At 50.6% G+C, this 19,431-nt stretch overlaps 3 protein-coding genes across 13 annotated transcripts; 1 reads left to right on the top strand and 2 right to left on the bottom strand.

Annotated features, from left to right (window-relative positions):
• The first annotated feature begins 65 nt into the window (after positions 1-65).
• si:cabz01074944.1 (uncharacterized) lies at positions 66-4,234 on the top strand. Of its 3 annotated transcripts, XM_049731385.2 has the most exons (6): positions 66-2,354; positions 2,471-2,654; positions 2,734-3,033; positions 3,225-3,512; positions 3,577-3,699; positions 3,883-4,234. In XM_049731385.2, exons 2-6 carry the CDS (start codon positions 2,633-2,635, stop codon positions 4,023-4,025), a joined length of 876 nt encoding a protein of 291 aa, XP_049587342.1. In that variant the 5' UTR covers positions 66-2,354; positions 2,471-2,632; the 3' UTR covers positions 4,026-4,234. The 3 variants fall into 3 exon arrangements, with proteins under 3 accessions (XP_049587342.1, XP_049587269.1, XP_049587180.1); XM_049731312.2 differs by lacking the exon at positions 2,471-2,654 and having other exon boundaries at positions 88-2,354; positions 3,583-3,699; XM_049731223.2 differs by lacking the exon at positions 2,471-2,654 and having other exon boundaries at positions 1,996-2,354.
• Positions 4,176-7,145, bottom strand: si:cabz01074946.1 (CD48 antigen). 2 transcript variants are annotated; one of them, XM_049731846.2, is made up of 8 exons: positions 6,659-7,145; positions 6,236-6,295; positions 5,973-6,170; positions 5,707-5,817; positions 5,209-5,457; positions 5,028-5,135; positions 4,719-4,790; positions 4,176-4,555 (listed from the first exon to the last, which is right to left on the bottom strand). In XM_049731846.2, exons 1-8 carry the CDS (start codon positions 6,684-6,686, stop codon positions 4,506-4,508), a joined length of 876 nt encoding a protein of 291 aa, XP_049587803.1. In that variant the 5' UTR covers positions 6,687-7,145; the 3' UTR covers positions 4,176-4,505. The 2 variants fall into 2 exon arrangements, with proteins under 2 accessions (XP_049587803.1, XP_049587850.1); XM_049731893.2 differs by lacking the exon at positions 5,707-5,817.
• Positions 7,146-7,307: 162 nt separating this feature from the next.
• Positions 7,308-19,272, bottom strand: arhgef11 (Rho guanine nucleotide exchange factor (GEF) 11). Of its 8 annotated transcripts, none has more exons than XM_049720820.2 (42): positions 18,237-19,272; positions 18,067-18,081; positions 17,864-17,955; positions 17,690-17,794; positions 17,456-17,505; positions 17,289-17,346; positions 17,055-17,209; positions 16,706-16,777; positions 16,509-16,616; positions 16,368-16,416; positions 16,235-16,275; positions 16,073-16,165; positions 15,176-15,238; positions 15,005-15,109; positions 14,817-14,915; positions 14,370-14,412; positions 14,194-14,290; positions 14,001-14,123; positions 13,898-13,921; positions 13,713-13,839; positions 13,547-13,640; positions 13,393-13,422; positions 13,015-13,114; positions 12,747-12,950; positions 12,628-12,675; positions 12,392-12,552; positions 12,107-12,247; positions 11,946-12,022; positions 11,286-11,411; positions 11,107-11,224; positions 10,887-11,035; positions 10,720-10,795; positions 10,476-10,646; positions 10,279-10,360; positions 9,831-9,908; positions 9,705-9,751; positions 9,493-9,612; positions 9,240-9,389; positions 9,110-9,175; positions 8,801-9,030; positions 8,637-8,718; positions 7,308-8,562 (listed from the first exon to the last, which is right to left on the bottom strand). In XM_049720820.2, the coding sequence occupies exons 1-42, from the start codon at positions 18,269-18,271 to the stop codon at positions 8,513-8,515; spliced, it is 3,954 nt and encodes a 1,317-aa protein (XP_049576777.1). In that variant the 5' UTR covers positions 18,272-19,272; the 3' UTR covers positions 7,308-8,512. The 8 variants fall into 8 exon arrangements, with proteins under 8 accessions (XP_049576777.1, XP_049576933.1, XP_049576852.1 ...); XM_049720976.2 differs by having other exon boundaries at positions 13,015-13,105; XM_049720895.2 differs by having other exon boundaries at positions 16,235-16,272.
• Between the last annotated feature and the right edge of the window lie 159 nt (positions 19,273-19,431).

The following is a 19,431-nucleotide window of genomic DNA, read 5'->3' as shown; positions in this document are numbered from 1 at the left end:
TTACGTCAGGCCCGTTCTCAGCTCTTTGTGTTTATGTCACGTTAGCATACCTATCGTTTAGCCTGTTGTTGCTCGTTCATGTCTGTTCTTGGTGTTGGATTTTGTCGAATAAATTTCCCCCCAAAATGCGACTTGTACTCCGGAGCGATTTATATATGTTTTTTTGCCACGTTATTGTGCATTTTATGGCTAATGCGAGCTAAATTCCGGAGCAACTTTTACTCTGAAAATTACCGTAAGTGTTTCTAAAATAAAAGCATCATTCGAGTCAAAGGCCATGCAAACATCAAGGAAGAGAATATAGCCGTCGTCTTCCACGGGATCACGAGACGTAGTCTATATTCAATCCAAAACGAGCCTAATGTTGTGAGGAATAACTCTTCCTTTGATAAAGCCGGACTCACGATGTCCGTTCTTCCCTCTTTGAGTCTGTTTGCGATTCCTCCGGAAGAAAAAAAATTCGAGTCTGTATGCTGGGCCTTAAATCATCCAACGGTCTCTTTATCTTTTCCAGGCTTGGGTATCAAAGTAATTACTCCTTTCCTTCATTGTTGTTAATAATTGTTTTCGATCGATACAATCCCGTAAAGCTTCAAATCGTAATCGATGAATGGAAGGAGACTATTATTTCATGTTCTAATGGTAACATATGCACTTTGTTGGATTCTGTCCACAATTTAGGGAGCGCGTTATCTGCGCCTCACGGCAAAAGCCTTTGCCAATCACCTGTTATCCAATTTACTCACTGCGTGCTCGTTTGATTTCTTCAGATTTAGGAAAATGCAAAGACACTGAAGCAGAAATTAGACTTAGACAGATTGGTTGAGTTCAATCACAATTCTTGTTCAAAAAGCTCTGTTTTCAGGAAAGTACAATACAGCGCTGGGCCCTTCAAGAGCGGAAAGTCTCCATTCAGAAAAGGCAAAGTCCAAGGTTGTTAGATCAGTTTTATATTCAGTAGCACATTGTGGGCTGGGATTGATGGGCGATGAGTCTTCGGGGTGGGGCAAGTTCGAAGGAGAGTCTGCTTCCATGGGAGTGGTGCTGGTTATGGGCGATTCGGTGTGTTGGTGGGGGGCTGTTGGTGTGTGTGTGTGTGTGTGTGTGTGTGTGTGGAGGGGGCTGTTGTCTTCCATCCCGTCTCTCGGCCTTGGCGATCATCTTTGGCCGAGTTCTCGGGTGGCTCCTTCTGGCACCCACTGGTTTTATCTCCACGTGACCTTCCTGTGAACATTCTTCTCCAATCTTGGACATACACTGTCGTACCGCATTCAACCGTATCTTTTCTTTGTTAGGCAAACTATTTCCCTCTGTGCAGAGCGTTCAGTAGTAATCAAAAACTGGCGTCTAACATTAGTCAAAACATAAGATACAATCAAGTACTGAACGGTCAAGACGACTCTGGCCGTGTCCATGATTCAAAGAAAAAACATCAGGCATGCATTCCACAGTTCCTTAAGGGTCATTAAGCTATTTAGGCAATATATCAAAAGTCATTTGTTATTTCAAAGTCCTCAGAAATATATATATCAGATCATAAAGTTATAAAAACCTTTCTCATCACCACTTATCAAAAATGTCTAGTTATGTCTTCTTTATTGATTTGGTGTGTAGGTATAATTATATGCTTCAAATGTTTCTTTTATTTATTTAATATGTGAATATACTTGTCTGCTTATGTACTTTATTCAATGAGGTTTGAGCATATCTGTTTTTGTAGCGAGGCAGGACTTTTTGGATTTCGACCTCATTCCTTCAGTACAACTAAAGATTTTTACAGTCCCAGACACACAACTGAAAGTCGAAAGGGAGTTTTAGTTTTATTGGGGTCACAGAGCGCTCTCGTTATTTTGATTGTTAAATCTCAATTGGTAATCTTTTTTTTACATCAATCGTTTCCTGTCAGTCTCTGCGGTGACATGAGACAAAAGATAACTTCTAACCAACTAGAAACAGGAAACTTAACCAGATCCGGTGTTTCATTCTGCATCTTCCTCTCGTTTTGTTTTGTTTTTTTAAATTTTATCTGCACAAATTGTTTCTTAGATTGAGGCAGCTGTAGCCAAAAGCCTCAGCTTCTCCCATTTGAGAAGAACGTGATGGGAAAGGTTTTCCAAAGGTCTCTCAGTCATTGCTAGGGTTTCACTTTTTTCCTCCACCCTACTTTTAATAATAAGGATGTGGTCAAAGACAGAAGCTCCACCCCTTTTGAGCTTCCAAGTCTTTGCGACGCGTGGCCAGTCCCCAGGGGCCGTGGAGTCGGCGCTAAAGTTGAAACCGCAAGATGGTCGCTGATGGCCGGAGCTACTTCCTGTGCTACGGCAGCGCGTGGCTCCTGCTGTTGAGCCTGCACGGTACGTCTTTTGGAACGAAAAAGTCTCGTCGCGTCAAATAAAAACGGTGCAGAGTGTTGATATCGATTTGCTTACGTCAGCTCCACTGTACTGCGGCGCTTCCTCTTTGCTTCCAGAGCGTCGTCGTTGTTCCTCTTTGTAGGAGCAAATCGAGACACGGGAGCTTGCCAACAATCTTGCATTTTAGGAAAGTTGACAACCCGACCGACGCTGACAAAAATGATCTCGAGATGTGATGCGATGCTCCGCATGCCGCTCTGTATGATTTGTTTTTTTGAATGAACTGCAAAAACGTGTCACGTACGTCGTAAACATACCTCGGTCAGCCTTACCTTTGTTAGCTTCCCATTGATGCCGCTGTTGTCGTCCTTCTTGGCAGAAGCGTCGGGGTGCCGACCAGTCGTCCACGGACGAGCCGGCGGCACGGTGGAGATCTCGTCGTGTTTACCGGGCAACAACGTCACCTTTGCCCGTTGGACCTACCAAGGCAGTAAAGTGGCGTCCTCCACAGACGGCGTTGTCCAGGCGGGCCGCTTCGCCGGAAGAGTGGACCTCGACGGCCGTGACTTCAATCTGACATTGAGGGCCGTGAGTCTGGCGGACTCTGGCAACTTCAGTTTTGTGTCGGCGGTCAACGACCAGCAGCGAGATACGGTGCAGGTCACGCTAAGAGTTCACGGTAACGCCTCAAAGAACACACCGACTTAGCGAGACGTGGGTGTGTGACTTATTTCGTTGCATGCAAGAAACGTAAGTTCGGCTGAAACAAATCGCGTGTGCGCGTGTCGCACACTATACGACGTGCTCATCAAGAGATATGGGTGAGAATAAAACCGAAGCAAGAGTTCCATCAACTTTTTTTCCCTCTAGAGGTTATAACGGCAAAACCTACGGTGAGCGTCAATGCCTCGTGGTGGGCCGCCAACCGCTCGTGCAGCGTCCTGCTGCGCTGCAGCGCCTCCGCCAGCGAGGGGCCGCTGGCGTACGAGTGGCGGGTGGGGAACCGAAGCCTGAGCGGCCCGCGGCATCGGCTCAGCGTGGCGCCGCAGGGCGTTGCCACCCAGGTCACCTGCACCGTTTCCAACCGTGTGAGCGCCAAGTCCGCCTCCGCCTCCGTGACGTGCGCCAACGACACGGCCGACGTCGTGTCGGCGACAGGTGACAAACTGGTCCCCCCCCCCCCCCCCCCCCCCTTACGAGTGCCTCAATGATGAAATCGCAGTTTCAGATCCCATGAGCTTTACGGTCAAACTCAGCGTGGCGGCGGGAGCTTTCTGTCTGCTCGTCTTGGTGGCGGCGATCGTCGCCGTCGATTGCCACCGACGCCGCAGGCGCCGGCGATCAAGTGAGAACAGCCTTCCTAACAATACCACTGATCTCTCACAAACAAAAATATTCTCTTGCTAAAATCCTCACAAAACATTCACCTCAATCACTCTCAGGAAGTTTGAAGTCATCGTATTGCTATGGCAGATCCCATCTCACTTTTCTATGTTGTTTAATTGACTTCCTGTTTGCAACGCCACAGGCAGGAAGTTTGAGGAGGCGACGGTCTACGCGGACATTGGCGACATGGCGCCGAACTACGTTAGGGAGCCACGTGGGACGGCGCCGTTGGACCCCGTGCAGACGGTCTACGATGAGCTCCGGCCAGGCCGCATGGCCTTGTAAGAGCACGGCCCTTAATGCGCCATTTTGTGGCAGCGGCGGCGGCGGCTGAAAGAAACCACCTCAAAAAGCGCAGATACGTAAAGTGCAAGTCCCAGGTTGGGTTAAGCTAGTTAAAAGTCACTTGATAAGAGTCAAGTCAAACGCCTTGCCTTATCTTTGTATGTTGTAGTTTGCTTTATTGTTTCCTCAAATAAACCACGTGATTGCAATTTTGCGTTCTTTTGTTTTGTTTGACAAAATCTTTGTCAGATTAAGAGGTCATCAAACAAATGATTACTCAAGTCAAGTTCACATACCTGAAACACAAGTTCACCTTTCCGCCACCGACTTCCAAGATAAGATTATGGGATGTCGGTACGGGTGTGGAGAATTTTGAAATGTCATCTTATTGGTTACAAAACAACTGCAAGAAATGAAAATAGCACCACCAATACTTTCCGCATGCAACGTAGTCCAACAATGACAAAAGCACAAAAGCATCTATCCTTTGTCCTCTTTTTCTGCTCCTCTTCCTTCTCCCCCTCCTTCATCTGTTCAGAAAGTATCAAACTCATCATTAGTGGATTTTTAACAACTCGTTTGTGGAAGGCTCGTCCCCAAGAGCTAACCGAGTACTTTTTGTCCAAAACCCACTATTATTGGGGAAAAAAGATCAAAATTGTCTGAATGGTTTTAAAGTTGATGCTATCTTACCTTGTTGATGATTCGGTGGAGGATAATGGTAATGTTGGTGAGCCACGATGTTAGCGCTTCCTGTTTTCGACCCTGTTAGGATCAAATAACAAAGATAAGCGCTTTACAACCACAACGGTGTAGTTCTTCTTTTAAGCTAGCTGCATGCCTTTATGACAGATGCTAAGCTAACATGTATAGAACGTGGCATTTGAAGCAACTCACTCTCCTGTTACATTGTTTTGATGGCAAAGTTGCCCCTGCCAACATGGCCGCCAAGCTGCCACACGTTTCATCGTCCGCTCTTAATTCTGCCGAGAGAACACTCACCTCTCAAGCGCTTTAGTAGGACAGCCATCAGAACACCGCCGCCAACAATTCCCGCCAAGACACAAAGGCTGATCCGAAGCCGAGGCCAGCGCCCGGATGCCGTCACACCTGTCCACGCAAAAGGCGGAGCTTGCTCAAAACAGCAACTCATCAGCCATACCGGCCAGGGAGGGAGCCTTACACGCCACGCTAATGCTGTCGGAGGCCTCCTCTTTATTGCGGCTGGAGGTGCACGTGAAGAGTGTGATGTTGCGGACATTGGCCAGAAGAACCTTGGCGTCAAGGTCGAAGTAGGCAGTCCCAAGGGGGGGTTCCAGAGTCCAGGAGAGATTGCCATCCAAATCCACAGATAAACAGTGCAGCCCCACCCAGCAGCTGCCGTCCGAATTCACAGAGAACAGCGTCCTGATGCTCGGTTTCCGGAGGTGTTCTGAGAGGGGACAGCAAATTAGCTGTAAGCTAACTAGTTGGTGAGCTAATTGCTTATATGTTAACTCGCTCATTGTTATTGCATTTAAGAATAAAATGGCTAACGAGCTTGCTAGCGAGCTCATTGTTATTGCATTTAAGAATAGAATTACTAACGAGCTTAACGCTAACTAGCGCAGCGCACTAGCTAGTACAATGTGGCGGATGTTAGCTGTATGCCAATTAGCTGATGCGGGGCCTGGCAAATTACTTTTCACCATCAGCGTCACCACTCTCTCCACGGTGCGCTTCTTTGCGTCCACTATCTCCACGCTGTAGTCCACGGCGTCCGCCTGGGTCACATTGCGTATCGTTAGGTCGCCTGAGGATAATGGCAGACACCGTCAAACCGCAGTTCTGATTCTGAGGGAATTTTGTTGTTTTATTTTCGGCATTTTTTTAATTCAATTGCACGAATCAGTTTGCTAACACACACACACACACACACTCACACAAAAAAGGGTTGCCGGTGCTCACCTGATGAAGCGTTGAGAGTTAGTCGTCCCTTGAACAGGAAGAAGCGGTCGGTGTTTATCTTCCCGCTGTGAAAGGTGGCGATCCAAGTCTGGTTGGAAAACACCGACCACGTGACGGACAATAGCGCCTGGGTCGAGTTGCCGCTGGAGGACAGAGTGACTGTGTCGCCCTCGTAGGCTACCTGCTGGAGATGAAGCGCTGCAAGCACAATAGATCTCAAAAGCACGTCAAGCGTTACATGGTATAAAAGAGGGTCCACTCACCGTTAGCGGCTGCTCCAGAGAAGGACCCGAGCAAAACCCACACCAATGCCAGAGCAAAGTCTGTCGTAATGAAGGCAACAATCAAACAAATCGAGTTGAGCTTTTGTGTTTGGTCAAACGACAGCGCCTAACATCACATGGCACTACGTTTAGTCACGAAGCTTTCCATTGCTTGGCTTAACATGGAAGCACCTTTGGTCACATAACCTCAATTTTGGTCCAAACGGCGTCACATAGTGTCAGAGTCGGCGTCAGAATAGGTCACATAGAGCGCCACATTTGGTCACTTTTGTTTACTTAGCAGCACATGAGATCATTTCTGGTCACATCGCTTAACCATCTATGCTGGAGCGTATCTCATCTGAAAAGAAGCAGACTACGCCCTGAACTGGTCACTAGAGTTTGTGTTGTTATGGTTCTTACCTCGAACAACGACCACTTGGAGAATCATGGCAAAAAATAAATAAATAAACGGCGGTGGACTCGCTGCTTTTGTCGCGGGACTATGTGGCGCGTCTCTCGTTTCGCTTCCTGTAATTCATCGCGTGATTTGTCACTCATCTTTTCAGGAAGGAACAAAGGGGTGACGTACAACTTGGGGGAGGATGAACTCCGAGGAACTTTGAGAACTTTCTCTGGAACTAAAAAAAAATCTAAATTAGACTCAACTGTCTTACTAGCGAGGATGACTCTACGAGTAGAGCACATGGTCCTTGAATTGTGACTTAATCTAGTACTGCTAAGAGCGCGTTTATCTATGAGTCAAGTGGGCTGGGCAAGTATCGATAGCAGCTATCGGTATCGGGCCCATACCGATTGAAGGACTGAAAAGATTTTTGTGCGACGACACGACACGTGAAGGACTACTAGCGTAGCAGCACATGCTAGCTATCAGATAGGCCAATGGTTTTCAATCAAGGTGCCGTCGACGGCGACAACAAAAGCATAAAAGATTTTCGTGTGATTGAGGAATACACGTGAAGGACCGCTAGCGTGGCAGCACATGCTAGCTATCAGATAGGCTAATGGTTGGTTTTCCATTAAGGTGCCGCCGCAGACAACAAAAGCACACTTTTGATTGTGTGATTTTAATGTCACAAACACAGGAAACATGACAAGTTACAGTAGAATTACTTTGTGCAACACGTGGAAAACGACGCCAGAGCACCCGCACGTGGCCACGGAGGTAGAATCACCCAACGCATGCGCTCAGCGCCGGTGATTCGCCGCACTCGGATGTCGGATGTTTTGACTTTAGTAGTGTCCGTCCGCCGGGAAGAGAATGCGACGGCGGCGGCGTGGCTTTTCTCTGTCATTCCCCAACATGACAAGTAGCAAAAATTGTTTTTTCTTTCTTTAGGTGATGACTGCCAGCAGCAGCTGGGAAGATTAGCATAGCTTACTTAGCAGCGCTCCTTTCCCGATATGTCCTGATGCTAAGCTAGGCGGTTCAGTCACAAACGTTTGGGTCAACCCTCCCTCAAATTCCTACAACATTTGACCACCAACTGTGTTCCTAAATGCCAAAGTATTGGAAATAAAGTGGCATATTTTTTAGAATAAAGGTGTGTGTGTGTGTGTGTGTGGGGGGGGTGTTCAAGGGTGGAAAAAAAAGTGGATAAAAAGAGGTAATCTTATGGGCGGGGTTAAAAAGCTCCAATTAATAAATAAAGCGTGCATTTCAAACATGAAACTTCATCTGATTTCACATTTACTGTGGAAAAGACGCCTTTATCACCCCAAAGTAGTACAAAAGCAACATGCCGCACCAGAAAAAAAAAAAAAAAAAAAGTCTCCGTATTACTGTGTAATATGATACATATTCCATGTGATAGCTTTGGAAATCAACCAACAAGATTATTATTCTTTAGCACAGTTGCCTATCCAGTTTGATTTGTAAAACAGCAAAACGATTCACACTCATCCCGTTATAACGCAAAATTGATCAGGTGTTTTTTTCTGGTGTGGCAGGAATTTGCTTCCATGAGTGAGCAGTAATTGGTTTCATCTTTAATGGGAGCGCCCATCCCAGTATTTACAGTAGCTATGCACTTTTTTTTTCTTCTTTTTTTTAGTAAATGACATCAAATAATAATTTACTGCAAATTATTTTGCAAACTATAGGCGGCTGACCCAACGATGGTTCGGAGACCCTAGCTTGAGAACCACTGGCCTAAGACTAGGGGCGGGGCGGGGCGGGGTGGGGACGGGGCTTTCCGCGCTGTGGCTAAAGTGCTGAGCAATTGGAGGTCACTTTTGGGGCGCTTCAAGTGGCTCTCACAATCCAGTAGACTGAATGCTGGGCTGGGCGGGATTTGCTTCCTTCCCTGTGGGATGGGGGGGAGAAAGGCACATTAGGGAGGAAGGGTGGATAAGAGAAGCTGCCGCGTCGGGCGCTCACCGTCCGCCGAGCCACGGTCTTCCTCCTCCCGACGGGACTCTCGGAGCGCCGTCAGCAGTTTGCGGTGCTCCCCTTCCATGTCCTGCAGACGGAGTACACGGGCAGCGCAAAAAAAGTTGATTGATTGACGGGTTGAGACTCCAAAAACCAATCGGCAAAGTGACCTTGAGCCGGCGCAGCTTGCTGGTCAAATCCTCAATGGTGCGGAAGACCTCATCGACGTTTTTGATCATGTGACTCTGCCACGACGCCTTCGACTGGCCCGCCTCCGCCGACGGGTCGCCTTGCGGGCCGCCTTCCGGGCCGCCTTGCGGGCCGGCTTCCGGGCCGCCATCTGTCGGGTCGGTGGTGCTCTCGCCCGCGGGGGCGGGCATCGCCAGGTAGAAGACGTTTCCTGTCCGCCACGGAAAACAACGAATGGAGCGCGCCGCTCATCTCACACGGACAGCAACGGCGCAGGTCGTCGGCATTACCGTGCGTGGCGGCTGGGCTCGGCGACAACTGCTCAGACGCCGTTGTGGCATCATCCGCGACAGCCGCTAAGCGACGAGCGCCAGAGACGAGTCAGAAACAAGGAGGGGGGGGGGGACACGGCTGGCTTACCTTTTGGTCGGAGCTGAGCGCTGCTGCACGGCGCCGCCTCCCATTGGTCTTCGCTCAGATTGTGCACGCATTCGTTGGACGTGCTTCGGAAGGCGTGGCTCCACACGTCCGCGTGCGCACTGAGTACCAGGAGCTGACGCAGCGTTTCAACTGGTGGGAAAGAGAGAATGAGAGGGAAGGGGGGGGGGGAGGAAAGCATGAAACTTTCAAAGTGTGACTCTGAAAAGGATGACTTGAAATGTTTGCTCTTTACCGTCTTGCAGGGCTGCCTGCGCCACGCCCTCGGCGTACCCGTCATCACTGTGCAACGCTCCGGATTGGTCGCGAGCCGCAGAGATGGCGTCGGTGTCAACGAGCGTCTTCGCGGCGTTTTCTGGTTGAAAGTGGTCATGTGGAATGAGAAGTGCGCAGCGCCGCGGCTTAAAAAAAAAAAAGACAAAAAAAAAAGACAAAAAAGCAACGTACCTGTGTGGGTGGGGCCTGCAGCTTCTACCAGGGACGCGCCACCAAGACTGGGAGAATTTGAAAAGAAACATGTAGGCCTGACTCCTGATCTACCCGGTTGGAAGCCGATGTAGAAGCGGGACTTACGTCTCGGCCGCTGAGCCGTGATTGGGCACGGGTGGGCTGGCGGCAGAAGCGATGGTCTTTTCCAGAAAATCCTTCCAGCTGAAACATAAAAACGATTTTGTTTCGTCAATTGTCAACTATGCTGCTCCAGCCACCATTTATTTTGGCTGTAATTCCACTGACGGGCACTAGATGGCGGCAGGTGTTAAAAACAGGTATTTCAAGATCAGCCTAGGACCTAGGCCCTAGGTTTTGCTCAAAATTACAGAAAGCCAAATCCTTTTTAATGCTGCTTTTTCTGCCTACACCCAGCAGTGATTGCTTTTTTTTTTTTTGCTTACACCTTTAGCCAAGATTATTATTATAAGTTTGGAAATAGAGGGATCAGTACAGATCAACAATAAACACACCAAAAAAAAAAAAATCACAATTGAAATATCCCAAAAATATACAGCTAGATGTCACTCACGTGTTTTTCTCTGACGCCGTCCCCGCCACCAGCTCGTAGATCTGCCTCTCTGCGGTGCTGATGACGTAGAGCGCCTTGTTGTCTGTGCGGGAGGGGAAAGACGGAAGAGTTGACGAGGTGGCGCAATATCCATGCATCCATGCATCCATGCATCCATGCATCCATCCATCCATCCATGGCCCGTCGCCGAGACTCACCTGTGGCGACCGAGCGCACCAACAGCGAGTCCAAGTTGACCAGCGGGCTGTCTCCTCCGCCGCCGCCGCCGCCACCGCCCAGCCAGCGGGACGGGTGACGCAGCAACAGACGCTCGTCGGGTCCGCGCTGCAGCAGCAGCAGGCAGTCGGACAGCAGCAGCGCGTGGATGTCTGATGGCGGCCCACAAGTACACTGCCGTCGATACCAACCTTTTCCATTTCTTCCATTTTGTTTTCGACTGACCTAACTGCTTGTCCTTGTTAACTTTCCAGAGCAGCGGACCCTCGTGGATCATCTTCTTGGTGCTCAGATCCAGACCCTGCCGACGAGACAGGAGGTCAAACATTGGTCCGGAGGGCTTTCCGGATTGGACCTGGCTTTGCCCGGCCCGTTTTCCACACGCAAGTCACCTTGAACTGCGGCGCCACATCCAGTCGGCGCTGGTACTTGCTGAGGTGGTGACGGTGTTGCGTCTCCCTGACCACCTCGTTGACCGCCTGCAGGATCCCGCGGCAGCAGGCCTGAGCCCGGCGGAGGGCGGGAAGGTCGGCGGAGGTCACTTAGCAGGGGAAAAGGAAGGCAGGCGCGTGAGACGTCGAGCTTGGAGCGCACGTGCTGTCGCCCGCTCACCCTCGCTGTGCTTGATGATGTTGTCCAGAAGAAGCGGGTACTTGGTCAAGCGTTGCATTTCGGCCACCAGCAGGTCTCGGAGCTGCAGCCGGCGGCAGTGGCGGCTGGCCTCGCACTCCTGCACCGAGCGGGCGCGGCGTCAGGCAAAGCGCGTCCGGCCTTGGCGGCGTCCGGCCTACCTGGACGATGTGGGCAAAGCGGGGGTCTTTGCGTTGTTTGCTCTTGATCAGCTCCAGTGCCCGAGACTGCTGCATGCACAAGCGCGACGCCTGCTCCTCAAACTCCTCGCCGGCGGCGCCCTCAAACTGGACGTCGGCACAAACGCGCGCGCACACACATCAGCAGATCAAACTTGGGCATTTCAGTTGGACGTCGGTTTTGGGATTGAGCTAGTTTTTATTTTTAAGAAAATACTTCATTTTGATACTGCTTAGGGATGATGGTTGGGTTGAAACTAAAGCCCATGACCAACATAGATTTTTTTTTTTTATATGTAAGTTGTAATGTTCTAGTTGTGCAGTATGTTGAAATGAAAATCAAAACAATCGTATCGATGTGGATTGCTCCTTTTTTTTTTAGAGCTAATATTTGCCAATTAAAATAATAAACTGAAACACATTTTTAACTGCTTGTGGATTTTTGCTATCTGTGTTGAGGACTCAAATTCATGTGGATGTTTCCTCAGGCTTTTGACAGTAACCAAACTGGGGCCCTCCCATAGTTTTTTTTCCCCCCCCCCCTACTTCTGTTTTCCGTCTGAGGAGCCGCGCCCAGTGAAGCGAGCCGTCAAACTTCCCTTTGTGACACATGCGATGACAATCCAATTTGCGTTCCCTCACCCTGGCCAGCATGACATCGCCAATGTCTTGAACAATCAGCGACTCTCGCCGCTTCCTCATGGCCTCGCAAAGACTAGCTGCGGGTGGAGAAGTGGAACAATAGAGGCCGGCAGCTCACAGCAGGGGGCGCTGCGCCACGACGGGGGTGGGGGCATACGCACCGTGCAGCTCGTAGACCTGCGGCAGGTTGGGAAAGATGCATGCCAGCTCGTCCGCATTGAGAACAGACCTCATCTTCTGGAGGAAGACCTGGTCCAGGACTCGGAGCGTGCGTAGGTGCGACGCCTCGGTTGTGAAGAGCTCTGCCGAGAAAAAATGCAATTCATTGTTGAGCCTTCCGACAAAATCTTTTCGTCATTTAGATGAAATGAGTCCTTTGTTGCCATCTAGTGGCGTTTGTAGGCAATTGCTAATACTGTTCCAATTTGTTTTTTTCCCTTCCGCACCATAAATGACGGCCTGGCGCTCCACCTCCCTCGGGCTGAGTGTGTCCAAGAGCTGATGCGGCACCGTCTCCTGCCAGTTCTGACCCTCGCAGGCCTCTTCCTCGCCGCCACCGCCGGCGGCGTCCAGCAGCAGCAGCAGGCTCAGCGGCGACTCCGTGCCCCTGCGAGTGCGACAACTCGCTCACGTCACATCGCTTATGGACTCACGAGTGGCGAGGGACGGCGGCAAGTTTCACCTGCGGATGGAGCGAGGCGTGTAGGGCGGCGTGGCGTTTTCCACAGACCTTAAGGTGAAAAGAAACACACACATGAAGCACGGCGGATGCGCGCGGCGTCGGGTGAAACGCCGCCCAACCTGGCCGAGCTGCCGGACGCCGAGGACGCGCTATGCTGCAGTCGGAAAGCCGTCCCTTCCCTGTCCTCGGCCGCGGGGTCCTCCATGTCCACGTCGCTGCGCGAGCGGGGTACGGAGTCGCCGCACGAGGCCCCGCCCCGCCGCCGCCCTTCTCCCTGAGCTTTTAAAGACTCGCTGCGCGCCAGACGTTTGGACCCGCTGGGGCTGCGAGCACAGCACAGTGACATCATCCGCTCGCCACGGCGCGTCTGGCGACCCGACGTCTCACCTGTCCTCGTCCACGCCGGAGGACGGCGAGGATGGGTCGCCGCCGTCTTCGGTGTGATTCTCAAAGTGCTGAATGATGTTCTTGACGCTTCCTGGACGCACTGTGCACACGCGTAGCAAAAACGCAAAGACGCACACAGCTGCAGTTGCTCGTCAAGTGGGGGGGGGGGAGGGGGGGGTTAATCAAAGGAGAATGACTGAAAGCGGACCCAAACTACAAACATGGAGGTGAGTGAAGAGCGAGAGACAGAAAGGAAGGAAGGAAGGCACGGCAAGCAGCTTTTTCTCACATTGTTTTTCTAATCGAAAGAGGGAAATTGAAATCAAAGCGTTTTAATTCTGGGGCAGACACCATGTGAGGCAGCGAGGAGAAAAATACCTTCGGTGGGGGACAACGGGACATGGAATGCTATGACAGCAAAAAAAAAACAAACAAAAAAAAACAAAGAAGCCAACAGAAAGCACACCATGAGAAAATCAAATGAGATCAAATCAAGAGTAGCTAGTCGATTAAAAAAAAAAAAAAAGCCTACTGGACTGAGAGGTGCTCCGAGGTTTGCCGATGTACTTGAGGAGGGGATTCCTCTTTTTCTCCTCGCCATCTTTCTCCTTCTTGGCGCTGCCGGGCTGTGGAGACCACACGGGCCATGAGGCCAAGGTAGTGAAGGCGGCGCACGAGCCGCCACCGATGCTGGTTACCTTTTTGGCCTTGAGGAAGGCCATCCACTTTTCCTTCTCGCTGCCCAAACCCAGGAAGGCCTTGGAGTCTCGCAACTTGACGCCGGCGTGGCGGAGGTAAAGCAGCACGGCCGACGCCAGCGGGGAGCTGAGCAAAGACGGCCCACGTGAAGAGCGTGGGACGGAAGGACGGCTTGGGAACTTACCTTCTGTCTTCCTCGTGCTTGCACCTGCGGCAGCAAGGAAAAAGTATCAGGGCGGGAGGGAGCGAGAAAAAAAATGATCACGCAAAGCTCAGGCTTCACTTACAGGATCTCCCAGAGGGCGGTGACCTGCTTGTCCACCACCTGACGCTCCTTCATCGGGTCTCCGTCCAGAAGCAGCAGGTCAGCTTCGCCGAAGAGCGCGCCTAGGCCCATCATTTGCTTGTTCCTGAACAGAAGCACACGTCAGGCGTGCGGGACCAGCACCTGACAGAAAGGCCCCCCGACAGGTGCTTTACCTGTAGTCCAAAAGTTGGTCCTGGATGTGGGGCAGCACCTGCTGCTGCAGCTCCGAAAGAGGCCCGCGGATGTCCTCCTGAGCGTGAAAGCGGCTCTCTGTCGGGACAAGGGACACAAAGTGGGGAGGGGCCGCCACCGCAAGAGGACCGCCTCTCGGTACCGTTCGGATTCTTACCGATGTCTGTCAGGTAGTCGACTGGCACTTTGAGCTTCAAGGGCTGAAACAGCATTCAATGCAGAGTTGAGACAAAAGATAAATATTGTCGAATTAATTGTTCAAGTGTAATAATTCAATTATAAATATAATTATTCAAAAGACTGTATTTGATATATTTCACAAGTCATTATTGAATTCATTTAATATAAGCTGACTTTGACTTTGACTATAACTATAGTTTGGATCTTTTTTATTCATTGGATTTTTTTTTTTTTTCTCCCCTGTCACATATGGGAATTTCTTCAACTGGAAGTCAAGCCCAAAATATTTTTCAATGAATTCTTTGGGGGTTTGCAACTTGGATGTCAATTTTGTCTTTAAAAATTGCGCTTACGTGGCTTGGAGGGACAAGAACCATGTTAACTTGTATTATTTTCAAATACCACAAGGGAGGAGGTTACGTACGGCGTCCGGATCGAGGAAATGGCCGCAGATCTGCAGAGCCAGGGAGCGGGCGTCTTTGGGTGCGGCGCTCAGGTACGCCTCCACCGACAGGTAGAAAAGCTGCCGCGTGCGCGCGTGCGCATACACACACCAGCATATCAGGAGAGCTCAAAGGGCGAAATGGCCAATGGCTTTGCGGCTCAGCTGACCAACGGGTTGGGGTCCAGCAGCTGCGTGAAGACGTATCTCAGGAAGACGGTCATGTGGGCGGGCCGCGACTTCAGCAGCTCCACGTCCTGGAAGGGCCCGTCCATCTGTGTGTGCGGAGAGGTTGTGCTGACACCTTGGACACACTTGTTTTGTTTTGAGCAAAGCCTCACCTCATTGAACGCGTACCCGTCCTCATCCTCTTCCTCGGGGCCGATGATCTGGGTCCTCCCGCTCTGACAACACGCACGCACGCACACACACACACACACACACACTTTGCAGCTCAAACATGCGCACACCAAAGTGTGTAAGGGTCAGGAGGCGGCAAGCGTCGTCACGATGGTGATGATGATGATGGCGGTGGAGGCGAGGAAGGCATGCGGCGGGAGGGCAACACCAGTTGAGTACATCACAAACCATTTATTTGCAAGGGGGCTGCTACATTGAGGAGGAACATATTTTGATAATGATATTTTGATATCATTTGTTTTATATTTCATATTATTTATTATATTTATTTCTATATCATTTTTTGAATGTGAATTACGTTCCCCCCCCTAAAAAGTCCTCTTCCCATGTTCTTATTTGATATGAATATCCTACTTAAAGGGGAAGCCACCCCAAAAATGTTCTCTTTCTCAGTAATATGCTGTGGGACATTCTGATGAAAAGTGCAATGGCTGCAGCCGCATTTCAGGGGGCAGAGCCATTTTGCCACTTGCTACTCACTCAAAATGTCATCAAAGTTGCTCAATTAACAGCAAACTGATTTTTGGCTCTTTTCCACCCCAACATAGGAAAAAAAAAGAAAAAAAAAAGAGAGAAGAGTATTTCTCCAGAACCCATTTGTTGAAGTGGCCATTCAAATTGGGTTTGGCATTTTGGGAAATCTTGCCACGTTGATCTTTGTATAATAAATCTAATATCGTTTACTGTTATATAGATAGATGTATTGCTCGTGTTTGTTAAAAAAAATACACGGGAAGATGACCTGGAAAAAAATTGTTGCGTAATACATTGTCATTCGTCCATATTGGGGGGGGGGGGGGCAAAGAGGAAGTGCTCACCCAATCAGAGAGGGGGTATGTGTCGGAGCGCTGCCGTTGCTGTGGAAGGCCCCACGGGGAAGATGAGGGGGATGAATGGGGACTCTCAAATGCCTGGGAGGGGAGGGGAGGGGCGGGGCAACATCACAACCATGCCGGGATGTCGGACGGCATTGGGCTTACCTCCGTGTCGCCCTCGCTCGAGTCTGCCAGCAAGCGCCCTGCTGGGGGGAAAAAACAAAAACAAAAAAAAGAACAACAAAGATGAGGACGAGGCGTTTGAGTTACTACTTTGGTGTCTTTACTTCACACAAACCTTGGACCCCAGCGACAGCCTGAGCGACGCTTTCCGTCCGCATGGGCGACTGGAGGCGCGCAAAAACATTTGTTGGGAGGAGAGCAGCGAGCACATGACAAAGATGGCGGCGGCGGCAGCGGCAGCGGCGGGCATCCTCACCGCGTCCTGCTGAAGCTTGACGCGGACTTGATGAGCTCGCCTCTTGGCGCTTTCGATTCGCTCTTCCAGAGACGGGGACGGGTTCCGCCAGCGCTCGTCCATTAAGGCCTGCAACGCGGACAGTGGCCATTGACGCTGTGTGATGTCATTGACGCTGTGTGATGTCATTGCTGTGCGCGAGTGCGTGCGTGCGCTACCTGCAGCTCCATTTCTTCCTGCTGCAGCATCTTCCTGAGTATCTGAGAGGCGTGCTTCTGCACCTCCGGGTCCTGAAACCAAAGAGGGCCGTCACGATCGAATGCTTTTAAAATGGATTACTCTATCGATAATTTCACCGATTAATCGGATATAATTTGATTTGCATTATAACAAATATGATGACTGTTGACGATTTTATTTGGATCATTTAGTGATGAAAAAAAGCAATTAAACAACAGTTAAGCAATATCAAACAAGAAAGATCGATGGTCACTATTTTCTAAATGAAAAGCAAACGACAGATGAAGTTTAATGCTAAAATCCAAATCTTTTCGAACAATGACTGACCTGGAGTGGTTTGGGTCGAGTGATTCTTTGGGAGGGGGTGCTGCTCAGCGAAGGCGGACTGGGTGGGGTCTCCCCACCGCTGAGGTTGGGCTCAGCGGGGATTGAGGACGGCGAGGGCGGCGGTCCTTGTAGCGTGAGCGCCACATAGGTTCCAGCTGGGCCAGCACATACGTAAAACACGTCAAGACTCGCAAAAAAACTTTTGGGTGTTTTGACGGAATTCGCCGCACTGACATTTGATGAGCTTGACCACCTCCTGATGAGACATGGAGGACACCAGCGAGCCGTTAACCTGGAGGGGGAGAGAGAGTGAGCGAGCGTGCGAGAGAGAGAGAGCGAGAGAGAGGATGTAAGCAGTGAGGAAGCTCTGCATCGAGCGCGAGCAAGGAGGGAGCGCCCACCTTGATGATTCGGTCTCCTTCCTGCACGCCGGCCTTGACGGCTGCTCCGCCTGACGGGAGCAAGGAGAGGAGGAGGACGATCAGAGAAACGCTGACACGCCAACAAGTCTCGGCGCGACTCTGACTTGAAATATAACCAGTAATATTCCACAAGGCGACTTGAACTTCCACCAAAGTTATTTTCCGTGAAGATCCTTTGGCTCAACATGCTTTGGGGTACTTTCCGTGACGCACCTGCTCGCACATTTTGGACCAGCTTGACCCGCTCTCCGCACACGGTGAAGCCGAAACCCAGCTGGTCCTTCTGCACCACCACGCATCTCTGGACCAGGCCGGCTCCTGACGCAGGGACACGAAGACGTCAAGCGGAGCGGGCAGCGGGGACCCCGATTAACTAAGGGCACTCACCGGCGCTGTCGTTGGGGGCGTCCACCAGCGGGTCCTTCTGCTGAGCGGCGGACCACTTGCGTTCCGAATCCCCGACGGTCAGACTGCTGAGCCTGTGTTAGTAAAGAGACGCCTTGAGATGCTGAGGGATGCTGGCTGAGGAACGACCGAGCGCAGGGGACAGGAGAGGACGGACGGGAAGGCGCCACAGGCTGACGACTCACCAAGCGGCGAATGGGCTGAAAGCGTGAGGAGGCGGGAAGCCAATCAAGGGGGAAGAGAGAAGAGGTTTGTTTTTTTACTCATTTGTTTTGGTGCATGGAGGTTGGGGACCTCTGCTGCACATAGTTCAGACCAGCGGCAAGCTAAAAGCTGTCAGCATCAGCGACCTTACCTGTCAAGGGTGGAGGTGGGCTGCCGGAGACTCATGTCTTCAGTGAACCGCTTGTGTGGCCGTCATTGCCGCGGCCATGTTCCACTCGCTGCTGATGCGGCTTCACAACGCTGACACACACCGGCTGCTCCTTCCAGCATTCATAATGGCTCAAATTCACATCTGTCCACGTCTGTCATGACGCAGAGTGCAGAACTTTCCTTAAAGTAGCTAAGAAATGGCTTGCTGAAGTTTAGCTTGAGCTGAGCACTTTGAGTGGATCTGCAAACGATTCCACTTAAAACAAATAACGCATCTTTTGTCCGGCTATTTACACCAGTGACAATCAAAACAATGAAATGCTCTTCCGTTGGCTGGCACACGGTACATACAGACCTGCACGTTTTGTTCATTTGATGTTTGGTGCCGTGTCATGAGCTCTTTCTAAAACATGTGCCTTTGCTCAAAAAAGGTCGGGAAACACAACCGACGTGGACGTCTACTGCTGCTGCCTGCCTGGCTGCTCAAACAACATTAGCCGTTGCCACTGTGTACAACTCAAATATAACCCATTTAAGGCACAATTTCTTCGAGATTAGATGGAAGTATCGGCGTCTCGATCGGTGTCAGGCTAGCGTCAAGCTAGCGTCAAGCTACGGCAGCGTCTGAAAGCTGCGGACCACCCAAAGCGCCTCATATTCGGGTTTCAGGGAGCTAACAAGGCGCTCGTGGTTGCCAAAAACAAGGTCTGCATGGAAAATGGCAACGTGTTGTTTCCAATTTGAAGTGCAGAACTGCCACATTTGATGAACAACAAGAGCACATCAAATGCTGCTGCTGCAAATGCACACAGGTCAAAGGTGCATCGATGCTAGCCGGCTAGCCGCCATCCAAGCCGGTCAAAAACAACAACGCGTGTTGTATCAACACACGCGCTACACCGTATGCTAGCCCCAAGGGGGGGAGGAAAAAGGCCCCCTAAAAACTCCAACGGTGCCCAAATGAACGGGTTGTTTTGTTGCTGGGCTCTCCGGGACATCGGCGGCTATGTACTTCCGCTTCCTGCTAGTGAGCGGCTCGGATGCGCGAGCGCCCCCTGCGGGCACGACGACGTTCCTGCGCAAGGTGGAACGAGTTTCGTGAAAAGATTGCGAAAAACAATGTCAAGATCATCAGCAAAACTGTTTTACGTTGCAGCAAGTCTTATTTGATTAGT

The sequence above is a fragment of the Syngnathus scovelli genome, chromosome 1, assembly GCF_024217435.2.
Source record: "Syngnathus scovelli strain Florida chromosome 1, RoL_Ssco_1.2, whole genome shotgun sequence".
In the NCBI taxonomy this organism is placed as follows: Eukaryota; Metazoa; Chordata; class Actinopteri; order Syngnathiformes; family Syngnathidae; genus Syngnathus; species Syngnathus scovelli.
Note: the sequence above shows the minus strand (reverse complement) of the source record. Positions and strands in the feature narration are given on the sequence as shown.